At 31.4% G+C, this 12,875-nt stretch overlaps 1 protein-coding gene across 4 annotated transcripts in view; it reads left to right on the forward strand.

Moving 5' to 3' along the window:
• LOC145313448 (uncharacterized) overlaps positions 1-12,875 on the forward strand; it is an 89,606-nt gene that overhangs the window by 29,741 nt on the left and 46,990 nt on the right. For all 4 annotated transcript variants that reach the window (XM_080152871.1, XM_080152873.1, XM_080152872.1 and 1 more), the window contains exons 5-7: positions 1,627-1,800; positions 6,766-6,866; positions 8,002-8,112. In XM_080152871.1, the coding sequence (XP_080008997.1) occupies positions 1,627-1,800; positions 6,766-6,866; positions 8,002-8,112 (386 nt within the window). The remainder of the gene's footprint in view (positions 1-1,626; positions 1,801-6,765; positions 6,867-8,001; positions 8,113-12,875) is intronic.

The raw sequence follows: 12,875 nt of genomic DNA on the forward strand, positions 1-12,875 counted from the left end.
GAAGTAGCGAAGCTGCTCTATAACTAGGCCATAATATTGTCCATACGTCTAACTTGTTATTGCTGCCTTACTTATGGATATAATCGTCATTATATTAACAAAATCAATATATTATAATGATTAAAAATATAATTAGAACTAGTTTTTTTTTTGTAATTCAAAACTCAATCATTTTTTGTGTAATATCATTTTACAATATATTATATATAAATATGTAATTTTATCCAGTGGCGTGCATAGGCTTTTGCCAGGGGGGTGGTGCACGAAGCGCACTTAAATTTTGACACCATTTCCTTAAACCAAAATCTTGGGGGTTCCAATCTTAGAGGAGGTGTAAAAAAGATTTATGGGTGTGTAGAGATTCGAACCTATCACCCTAATGACAAGCGAATATGCTAGCCAACTATTTAATTACAACAGACGTAGTTTTAGAGTAGCTGTGGGCGTCAAAAATGTAATAATAAGATGTGATTATAGTTTTTAATGAAAAAAACTAATTGGAGCCTGTCCTAGTTAGAAAACGTACAGGTGTCCCTACACGTCCGCTAAAAAGGGTCATTATTGGAATAGCGTTGGGTGGGGGGGCATTGGACTGGTAGTTGGTAACCAATGTTTTATGAACATAATGTTTAAACTTTTCAACCATAGTTTAGCTGCTGTAGTAATAATTTTTCTTTTTAATAACTTAAGAAATTTCTATGAGAACATAGGAAAATCTTTTGATATAAAATCTATTGAAAAAAGAATTAGTTCTTAATTAATTTTGTTTTGTACAATCGTCATAATCATAGAGAAAAAGGGGGAGTTAGGTTGTGCTAAAATTCCGTAAGGTTGTGAGTTTTAAGGCTTAAAAACAGTAGTAGAAAGATAATATTCACTAAATATGTGTATTCCTCATTAAAAAGAACTATAGACAAAAAAAATTTGTTTTTAAGTACACTAAATGTGTGAATTCCTTATTGAAAAGAACTATAGACAAAAAAATTTTGTTTTTAAGTTAACTACTGTTTTTAAGCCTTAAAACTCACACCTTTTACGGAATTTTAGCACAACCTACCTCCCCCTTTGTTCTCTCTCTCATTTATATTAAGAGAAAATGTTAAAAAATGTAATTATTCTAATTTTAGAATAATGTAATGCATTATAAATATTAGATATAAATATCAAGAAATTTTGTCCAAGGGGATTGTAATAATAATGATGTAGTTGTTTTTTTCTACCTACCTAACAAATAATTGTTTTTCTTTCATAGCATCTTGTTTTTATTGGATACTTTTCTAGCGTAAATAACATGAAAAATATAAGTACATATTGATTTTTAGTAGCAAAGCCACTCTATATATACCAGTCTTTCGGTTAGTGTAGGTGTTTTGGCGCTGAAGTAATTGTATGCTTACGTTCTTGTTTTCCATCTAAGTTTATTTTTAGGTTTTTTTTAGTTAAATACTGTAAATATTTTTGAAATGATAATATTTTATTTAATCATTGTTAGTACAATTTGACGTAACTGAAATTTTTCAATAAGTTATTAATGTTATTTTCTATTTTTTAACGTATTTATTATTTATTTTATTATTCTATACCTAGTAGAATTACCCAATTTTAACAGATTTTTTTTCATTTCAGGAAAACGCGGGTTACCAGCCGCAAGTTGAGGCCATCAGCCCGACGCCGGAGGACCGGCCGGCGGAGAGGGACGACATTAAGTCGACCAAGGACCACCTCCTGCAGAAGATCGCCAAGGTTGACCGGGAAATCGCCAAGGCCGAGTCACAGATAGCCAAGTTGAAAAAGAAACAGGTGAATTAAATCTTTCGGAAGGTTCGGCAGAAAAGGGTTAAATAGTTTAGAACCCTTTGGTTTTTTAAAAGTTTCGGCAGGTAAGGGTTAATTAGTTTAGAAACTTTTATTTAAATGTTTGGTAATGTAGGGTTAAATAGTTCAGAAACTCATTTTTTTTGAAAGGTTTGGTAATGAAGGGTTAAATAGTTCAGAAGCATTAGGTGTTTTTAAAACGTTTGGCAGTGAAGGGTTAGATAGTTCAGAAATTTAAGGTTTATCGAAATGTTTGGCAATGAAGGGTCAAATAGTCCAGAAACGTATGTTTTTGACATATAAAATGAAATAAATAATACCCTTCTGGCTGAAAACCAATTTATATAGAATAATTTTGTTTTATTCAACATATTTAATTAACATCAAATAGATGGAATTTATTTATCAGAAATTTGAAAGAGCAAAATTAGGAAATTCGGTTGAATTTTAAATTCCACGTATTATAGGTCGATTTAGGAGGAGGTTTATTTAATTCAATCAGCCAAAAAATTACTAGAATACATTCGGTGCAGACAAAAATTACCAGTAAAATTACAATAGAAGAAAACGTCAACCCAATTTATTTGAAAAGTCTAAGAAAAACTGTATTTGAAATATCAATGCAGTTATTTTGTTCTATGAAGTTTATTATATTATTTCATTTTTTAGTGATAACCCCTTTAGTTCTTAGTCGAGCATAGAAAATCCCTTCCCCCCTCATTTTATTTCTCGAGTTAGTGTTTTAGGTTAGGTTATATTGGGTAATGGGTAGTCCCGCAAGTATTACGCATAATAAATCCCCCATTATTTTTAATATATTTTAAAATAAATCAGTATTTTTTGTGATTGCAAGACACTTTGAGAATTTTTTTTTCAATTTAAATTTTAGAGGGATAGGTCATTAGATGTTTTTATTCCTTCCGTGACTGGTCTTTTTATTTCTGGATTTCTAGCAAAGTTTTTTTTTCTGTCATGCTGAAAGTTTTCTTTGTTAGTTAAAAAATACATTACTCGTTTGTATTCCCTTTTGGTGGGTTGTTCATTCAAAAAAGCTAACACGTAAAAGATCAATAAAGACAGAAAAGTCCTATTTTTGTAGTTTTTATACCAAAAAAGTTGTTTTAAGCAGTTTTGTTTAAAAACTTAGGTCTGGATTTTACGAAAACAACTCTCCCTTTATTTATCTTTCTCTTTAACCCTTTATGGATGAAAGAGTCTTTTTTTTAAAAAGCTGTTACAATAAAATTACAATTTTTATGACTGTTTATTGCTATTATGAAAAGTCATTGGCAAGGTTTTATAAAGTATAAAGCCGAGAGTGTTTGGAATGTTTCGGCATGAAAGGGTTAAGTTTATGTAGTTTATATACGTTGAGTTGAATTTTAAGATTATTTTGTTATTGTGCATTAACTTTATTTTCCATTTCCAGCCATAAAAACTAACATAAACTGTATATTTTGTATCTTGCCAGAGAATTTTATTTAAATTTTGGATGCTTAAAGCCAAAGGGCGTGCTTGAGGTGGGAGGGGGGGGGGGGTTGTTAGGTGGTTACAATAACATCTGGCTAAAATTTCAAGGGGGTGTTGACACATCAATAACTGGTATCCCTCCCAATGTATGTAATTACCATCGGCAGCGCCCCTAGGATCAAGGGGCTCTATATAAAAAAGGGATATCGAAGGACAGAAAAATAGACTAAAACTATACCATGACTTTTATATAAAAAAATGGTCTAAAGCTTCACTTTAAAGCAGGCCATATCGGTTCAGCAGTTATTGAGATCCTTTGCTACATACAAAAAAAGCTTACTACTTTATATAATAGGTTATGACATGTTTATGTAAGCTTTTCAAGGCGCTTTGTGCTCCCCTCCCCCCCTTGAAAAAACCTTTGCACGCATGGGTTTAAATCTAGTTTAATCTTCTCCTTTTTACTGAAGTTCATAACAACTTTGCTAAAAAAAATCCACTTTTTTGTTTCAAATTTTAATTAGTTTTTAAAGAACTTATTGGAAGTTTGATAAAACAAAAATTGTTTCCTTAGTAAATAAATGCAATCATTGTAATATTTATTTATAGATTGTCCTATCTCTATATAAATTTGTATAAATTATGCATAAAATATGATGAATATATAATGAGAAATGAATAGAACTGCTAGCCTATTCTCAAACTTCCCATAGTTTAATCTACCTATCCACCTAGGCTATAAAGTATACAGAGCTCAATTGATAAGTCATTTGCGAATTTTCTGCAATTTTCTAGATATTTACTAATATACAAATAAGAACTAGCTCCCAAGCCCCACTCAAAATATAAATTTGTCAAATTAATATTAGAATTTTATCCTCCCCCCACCTAAAAAAAATATTTACACCCTTATGGGAAAGAACACTCCCTCATCCATTACTACTTATATCCTTTTCTTTCAATGGAGTGTGTGTATTTGTGTGTGTATGTGTATTATACATATGCCTGATTCTCTATGCAAATAAAATAGTTAGGCTCATAGTTTCTGTGTGTGTATTCTGTGTATCTTGTGTGTGTGTGTGTGTGTGTATTGGTGCATTGAATTGAAGATTAAGATTGTGTGGAAGGTTGATCCCTAGCTGTGTATATGCATGCATTTTACTCAGTTTTCCTACATTAACACACACATAAAATTACACAGAAAACACACAAACACAAACAAACTTACACTAAATACACAGACAGACACACACACACAAATTGTTAAAAATATTCTGAAAACACACTACAGTACACACCCTTATATTCTCCCCATATTTACAAAACAAGGATGACAACACCCATAGCTATCGAATCACAAAAACATTTTAGAATAGACATAAGTGAGTTATACAGCAGCTGTACAGTTGTCTTAACAAAGAAAATGAAGAAATAAAATGCAAAAATCACTAATCCTTTAAACCTTTATTTTTCCCCTATAGTTACGAACTGACAGAGGGACAAAGTGAATTATAGAGTAGCTTCGCTACTAAAAAAATCAAATAAAAGGAAATAGCATTAGAATGAGAGGCAGATAGCCTTATTTTTATGAAATTCTACCTAATATAAGCTTTTTAAAAAAGCGTAGCTACTCTTTTGTTTATATTTCGGTTGTCATTACACAATTACAAGTGAGGTAGTGCTAGTTTGAGCCGTAGTCCTAATGTTTTTACTCTAAAGGTCTTGAAAAAAAACATAATTTAATAGTTGGCTTCGGCACCCCGGGGCTAAAAAACTGGTTTTATTCTTATAATTGTACATTCTATATTCGCTTAAAGCTGTTTATAATACGATGCAAGAAATAACTATTAACATATAGTTGTTCAAAAAGCTTCGCTTCTAATGGATTTAAGGATTTTACCTTCCTTGTTTATAGTCTGACTATCAACAAACAAAAAGCCTTGCTCCAGAACCCATTTTAAAGATTTATTGCTCGGTACTCCCATGACTAAAAAGAAAATAGAAAGAAAATATAAATTGCAGACTTTTACATAAATTGTGCCATTTATTTCGATACATAAAATGTTATTTTAGAGTATTATATTTATAAAAAGTAAAGAATTAATGTTATTAAACATTTTATATCTTTTTTTGTCACATTTAAACAATTTTTAATGGTTATAATATGGATAGAATACAAAGTATGAGTCAAGAAACCAGGAAGGGAGGGGACATTGGGCTGTTTTTTACACTAGAACCCGTAGTCTTTTATTAGTGTTTTCGTATTCGTTGGCCTAACAACCTTGGACGTTTATTGAAGAATTTTAACCACAAATTGTAATCTAAAGAAGGGGTAATTTTGTGTTTTATCATTGTGGATGTACATCAATTTATCGGGCATTGTCTTATCCCTTTAGATCCCTGCAAGAAGCACATACAAATACACTTGATATGGCTTAGGGGAACTGTAACTATGTATTTATATATTCCATGTTCTGAGCTAGGGCTCGGCAGTTGCCAATTTCTAGTACTACTGCGAATTGTTGCAAAACTGCCTGGTTTATTGAATGGTTAATACGCTTTTGAGTGATCCCCCCCCCACAAAAAAAAATTGGCTGTTGCTTAACGTGGTTTAGGATGCGGGTGCCGAGCCCTGTCCTTAACTTTAATTGCTTTACTAGGGAGAATGTATTGGTTTAATTACCTTCTATTATTATCCTACAGGAAGAGGGGGGGGGGGGATTTTAAAAAGGGAAATGGCAAAAAGATTAGTTATAACTATAAGACAAAGCAAAAAAATATAGGGTGTTAAAAATTTGCATAAAGCTTCTTTACTGGTGCAAAAATTAGTTTAGGATGTTAATTTTATAAAGGTCAGGTTTTGCAAGCCTTTGAAACATTGGTTATACTTATTATGTGCAGAAATAGGTAGATATATAGAATAGATAGATAGTAAGGATAGAGAGAATAGATAGATAGAAAGATTCAATAGAAGTATAGACAACAATTTTTGTTTTCTGTTTATTTTATAAGTTTATTTTGCATCTTATAGTACACTGTTATGCAAAAATACTGAAGATTATTCTTTGCATTAAAACTAAAGAATAGAGGGAGCAGGGGTTTAATATTTATATGTTAACGTTGTGGGGACCCTATAGGCCTTTGAATATCAGCCAATAACGTCGCAAATATTAACACAGTCAAAAGAGCAGAAAGAAATTTGATGGCATACGCAAAAAGTCCCCACCATTTGAACCATGTTGTTGTATGGGGTTTTTATCTATACTTCTACATTTTCCAGAATTAAATTAAGAATAGTTTGACTTTATAAGCGCATTTGACTAAACGGTTACACACAACTTAATGGAAAATACGCGAAAAAAATGACCCCCTTTATAAATGTTTTTGCTAGGGCCGGGTAGTTAGCATAATTAAATTTAGGTTTTCTTGCATCATATTGTACATTTATGTGCAAAAATACTAATTATTATGCTTTTGCAGGAGGAACTGGAGGACGCTGCCAACAAACCTAGCACAGACTCCGCCAGCGAGGATGAAAAACCAAATCAGAGCATTGCTCAAAATGTTTACTCAGAGAATAGGTAATGCGACTTAACCAGGGCGTTTGATACATGTGGATTTCAATTTTTTATATTTTTTGTTCATTTTACCATTAGAGTAAAACACTAGAAGGGGAAGGGGTTAAATAACTGTATTTCCCTATCCCAATGACCTTTTGCCGTCTCTCAATTGGGTCCTTGAAAATCAACCAATAGTGTCGGGAAAGATTAACACAGCAAAGTAGCAGAAAACAATTCAATAGCAGACGAAAAAGGTCATTAGAAAAGGGGTGGGGGGAGGTTTTATGTGGATATACATCTATACTGTAGATCTGTTATTTACCCCTTCAAAATACTTCAAAATAGTCTATTTGTCAATTGTCATTTTGGCAAAATGTACAAATAGGGATAAATTTAGCCGTTGATTTCCAAATTTTAAGCATTTAAGGCTTAGGCTTTTGTTATAAACATTATTTTTACGTGAACCTTGTTTAAATACCCTATTTTTGTACACTTTCACTCGACACTTGAACAAATTAGCACGTTGGAGAATAAAAAACAAGCAGCAAAAAGAAGGGGCATAGTATATTATAGCATATATTGACATTTCCTTTGTATTTCATTGTTTAACACCCCCTCTCTCATACTTCATTATTCTATGCTAATGGTGCTAGCTGAAACAATACAATACTTAAATTTTATATTTATACAATTAAGCAAAAAAGATCGTCTAAAATAAATACAGAAAATCCGCAAATTTTTATAAGCAAAGATACCTTCCAAGTATTAGTCTTTATACTAGCTGTTAGTATAATTCTTGCAAATATTTTTTGTGACATTGAATAAACGTAAAAGAAGGTCTATATTTACTAAAGCAAGCATAAATCATTTATTGTAAATATATTGTATTTAAACGTTAGAGGGGGGGGGGATGGGGTTAGAAGGCATGCTTTTTTTACGTAGACCGTGTACCTTTAACTTATACGTTCAATGTACCTTCTCTTCAAATATATTCTATATAAAGAATTTGCTTGTTATATTAAAATTCAAAACGTTTTCATGATTTTACTATTGTCCGTCTGTCTGTCTGTTGTAACGCCGTTATATTATAATGTAACGGTCATGTCCTCATGACCACTTCTTGACCGTTTCAACTTGACCGCTGCATTTGTTTCAGGAGAAAAGCTGGTCAGTCACACGCTATGCTCAACAAATTTTCCCCCGGCAACCTCCTTCCCCTCTACAATCAACCCTCAGATACAGAGCTTTATAATAAAAATAAGAAAGAGTAAGTATTTTTTTGTACAAACTTATTCAAAATCCTGTTTATTGAGTAGCTTCGCTACAAAAAAAACCTTTAAATTGAAAATGTACCTACTAAAAAACCTGCGAACATGAAAACTAAATACCTATTTCTAAGGCACTTTTCTCAATGGCATATCCTTACAGCTATATTTTAATGGTTATGACTTCAGTTTAAGGTGCAAAAAATGCCTGAAATATATTTTTTTTAGTAAACGGGGAAAGTACAATGGACTATTTATAAACTTCCCCCTAAAATCTTGTTTGTTAAATTCTCACTTTGGTAGCTCTAAGATCTTAGCTGGAAAAAGGGTTTTATATACATCAATATTCCCTTTAATATATAAGTAAAGTCTCTGCGATAAAAATTCAAATGTTCAAAGTTTAAATTGTTCCATGCAGACTTTTCAACTTTCATTCGAGTTCCTAAAGTTCGTTCCTTAAATATTTTTATTTCATTATTTTTTCTCTCAAATCCAATTTTAATATATAACCTTATTCTGCCGAAAAATTACTTATTTTGTCTTAACTATGCCCAAATTTTTTTGATATTTTCTGCGAATGAAAATTAGAGTCAATTTAAAGAATCCGACTTTTTGGCTGGCCTAGCGCGGCAGGACTTTTATTATAAAGAATTGAGATAAATATCTCTGTCTTAACTCTTTTAGCTGCGGGTGAAATCCCTTTTTTTTGGTCGGTGGACCATTATTAACCCCTCTTTTTATGGTCTAAAAATGTCTAGGTTTTTTTTTGATATTTTATCATAAGACAAATAATCATATCATGATTAGAATAGCAATATTATATTTTATATACAACGGAGATTCAAATTTTTATGCTTAAAGTTTGTCATAAATATTAGGTTAAGTAGCTTTAATGATGTAAATTTTACCTATAACCTCGTGAATTCTTGTTCTTGTTTTGAAAATACAGAAATGTGCAGGGGGGGGGGGATTGGTCCACTGATGAAATAAATGGTATTTTACCGTCCCTAACTCTTAAACTACTCGTTAAGCGTGATGAGATTTGAAAAAGTATGGACAATGAAGCTGCACATTTTATACATAGAGGAACAGAATACAAATTTTAACTCTGAGATTACGAGAGATAGGGGGTTAGGTAGCATATTTTTTATACATAGAGGAGCAGCATACAAATTTTAACTCAGGGATTACGAGAGATATGGGGTTAGGTAGCATATTTCATACATAGAGGAACAGCATACAAATTTTAGCTCATGGATTACGAGAGATAGGAGGTCAGGTAGCATATTTTTATACATAGAGGAACAGCATACAAATTTTAGCTCAGGGATTACGAGAGATAGGAGGTCATGTAGCATATTTTTATACATAGAGGAACAGCATACAAATTTTAGCTCATGGATTACGAGAGATAGGAGGTCAGGTAGCATATTTTATACATTAAGAAACAACATACAAATTTTAGCTCAGGGATTACGAGAGATAGGGGGTCAGGTAGCCTTTGTCTACCCCCCCCCCCCCTTCTTAAATTAAGGTCACAATAGCACCCATAAAAATATTCTATATTAGTCTATGATTCCTAGTCTATTCATGTATTATTATATTCTTTCCACTTTTGTCTATAGGTTTATTTTAAGTGAAAGAAATTATATTATACTAAATATTTGTATAGAATAATTTTTAGAAAGGACCGTATTTTGCGTTTATATTGATATAAAATGAACGTTAATAAATAATTTTTAGAATAATGGTCCTGGATTCTTTTAAGGAAATTAAAATTTCCTTTTTTTTCAACTTGAAAAATCATGCAATTTATGCGTTTTTACATACACATACAATGTTTAAGTTAAACTGTTCACCATTACGTCTAATATAAACAGACTGACAAACATATATAAAAAATAGATACGCATCTGAAAAAATAATTTAAAGTACTTATGAATCATCAAAAACAAATGATTCATAGGAAATAAATGTTAAGAACTTGTAATTTTATATTTTCTAGATTCTTAAGTTAAAACAAGCTTTATGAAATTCACAGCTTAATCTATAATACAAAGTAGCTTGATGTCTGTCCGTCCGTCCCTTAAGATCTCGGTAACCACTGAACCGATCGGATTCTACTCTTCAGGGTATATATCTATTGGTCCTGTGGTGGTTTTAAGCTATTTTCTAGGGGGGTGGGACACCCCGAACCCCCCCCCCCCACAAAAAAATTATTAAAAGATTGAAAAGAAAGCATTATGGGGAACCCATAAATTATGGTTCGCAGCACCAAAATATGTTTTTTTTCAAAGATATGTTCGAAATAAGTGGTTGCATCTCCAATTTTGTTTTTAAATTACCTCTTGTGGCAAATCCCCTAGAGGCTAGGGGCGAAGCCGCTAGTTATAATATAATTTAAAATGGATGGATGGATAATTATAGAGTTGCTTCATTATAAATCATGCAAGAAAAAGTTTTGAAACAAAAAGTGGTCGGGGCCGAAATAGCGGGTTTAATTTTGCTAGAGGCGGTAAAACAACCTGATATATCTACATATATATATATATAAGTATCATATACAAGTTATATAGAGGCACATTTTCAGGGAAGTAGGGAATTGGTTCATGTCACAAAAATATTTTTAAGACTGTTATTATTATTATACCAAATATGTAATGAGTTTATCTTTTTTGCTCATATATTATAATTAAAGTTATCTATCTATAGGTTATGCTACTTTTTATAAAAACTTGAGGCTGCGGCCATTGCATCTAGGGGCTCAAAAAGTGTAAGTAAGGGTAGAAAATAGCCTAAAATAACCCCAAGACTTAAATCCGGAAAAAGGTAGCCTAAAACCATCCTGGGACCTATGTGAAGACTCAGACCAAAAAACCTTACTACTTTATATATTGGTATAGTTCATTACCTTACATCCCTGATACGAATCTAGATTCCTGGCCCGTCGCTTTAGTTTCTTTCTTTTGCCCTTGTCTTGTTACTTCTAGCTAGTGTACAATCATTTCCGCGTAGCTTCACAATCTCCTTATGTTGCATATTTACAAGAGGACATTATAGCAGATGAAGCACATGGTTAGGTTTGTGTTTAATGTGCAGGTATAACTGATTTTTGTGATATTTAATTTTTTTGGGGCTGAAAGTATTACAAATTTAATTCCAGTCGTCCTATGCAGCAATGTTTTGATAAGTTTTTTTGTACAGTACATTCTTTTTAAAGAAGCTAATCTCACCATTTTTGCAATTCTGATTTTTTAAAAATATGCTACATTTGCGCATGTGAATACACACCTAGTTACAACTACGTCTACAGAATAATAATCACATATTACTTCTTGGGCAGAGATAGGTCAATGATAGTTAAGATAATCTACATTCCTTATTATAGCCAATAGCAATATCCAATAGCAGAACTTTGCAAATAGAAAATTAAGGAAATTATATAATTTATTTTCCATGGTCCTATCCTTACTTTTCTGTACAAATATATTAACCAGACTTTTCAGAAAAAGAATTAAGACCATTAACAAGGATGATAATAACCAAAAAAACTAACTTCATATCATTTTTTTCTATTAGGAAACTTGTTTTCTTGAATGCGCTTTGTGAAAGATAAACTTTGAAAAATATTCGAAAGAAATTTTGACATTCTCGTCCTAAAAAGCAGCCTAAAAAATCAGTTTTATTGTAGATGGACAGCATAACGAATTTAATAAATTGTAGAGCAGCTTTGATATTTAAGAAATTCTGCGTAGCAGTGATAATACAACTAGAGATTTGAATTTGAAATGGTGGATAGGAAGAACTTAGTATATTTCCTTGAAATTTAGATTTTAAACTAATGGGTAAAAGGGTTATTGATATGGTCTTTTTTTTACAACTGAGATTGAGATTACTAATAACTATTTGAATGAAAATAAAAATCTTTTTTTACCTGTCAGGGATGTTTCTAAAACTACGTTTAATTAAAAAAATAATGCTATTCTTTTGCTATCCATTTATCTGTGAATGAGAGTGGAAGCTTCTTATTTCGCACTAAAATATGCAAAGCAATTTTCAAAGAATTTACATTTTTATGGCCAAATTATCCGTCCCGTTCCATTCAGGGGGTGGAGGTAGGACAATGGCAGAAATTTTAACCTACATCCAAAACCTTCCCCCATAAGTAAAAAGCCATGAAAGACATATTATAAATGTTGCTTGGCTAAAAGATTGATTTATTATTCATTGTCTTATCCCTGTGTTTAACTATGCCTCGTAATATGTAATAGCCATTATAAATTTTAAACTTTGATTGAAGTTTCTTTCAGTTTTTACTAGTTTAAATGTTTTTTTTAAAGGATAAAAATAATGACAGTATAAATATGTACAAAATAGATGCATTTTTTTCTTAAAAAGATCTAGTTTTGTAATATTTTATATACTAAAAATTATACAAAAAAAGTTCAATTCCAAATTTAAATATCATTTTATTTTTTTGTTTCCCTATCCCTGGCACTTATGACTAAAGGGCTTTTTATTTGTTGGTGGTTTTTGCAACATAAAGTAATAATTGCAACCATTAGCTTGTTGCAAAATATTATTTGCGGTATCTCTTCCCATTTCATACCCCTCCCCCCCCCCCCTTGTTTTTATATTTGCCAAATTAAAGAAGGATTTATGACAGTTGAATTTATGTAATATTTGTTAGCCTTTTAAAGAGTAAATAATACTACATATTATTATTTTATTTTACTATTTTGTAAGTTTTTTATCTTGAAGCTTA

The sequence above is a fragment of the Acartia tonsa genome, chromosome 3 (genome assembly GCF_053477335.1).
Source record: "Acartia tonsa isolate MP-2025a chromosome 3, ASM5347733v1, whole genome shotgun sequence".
NCBI lineage: Eukaryota > Metazoa > Arthropoda > Copepoda > Calanoida > Acartiidae > Acartia > Acartia tonsa.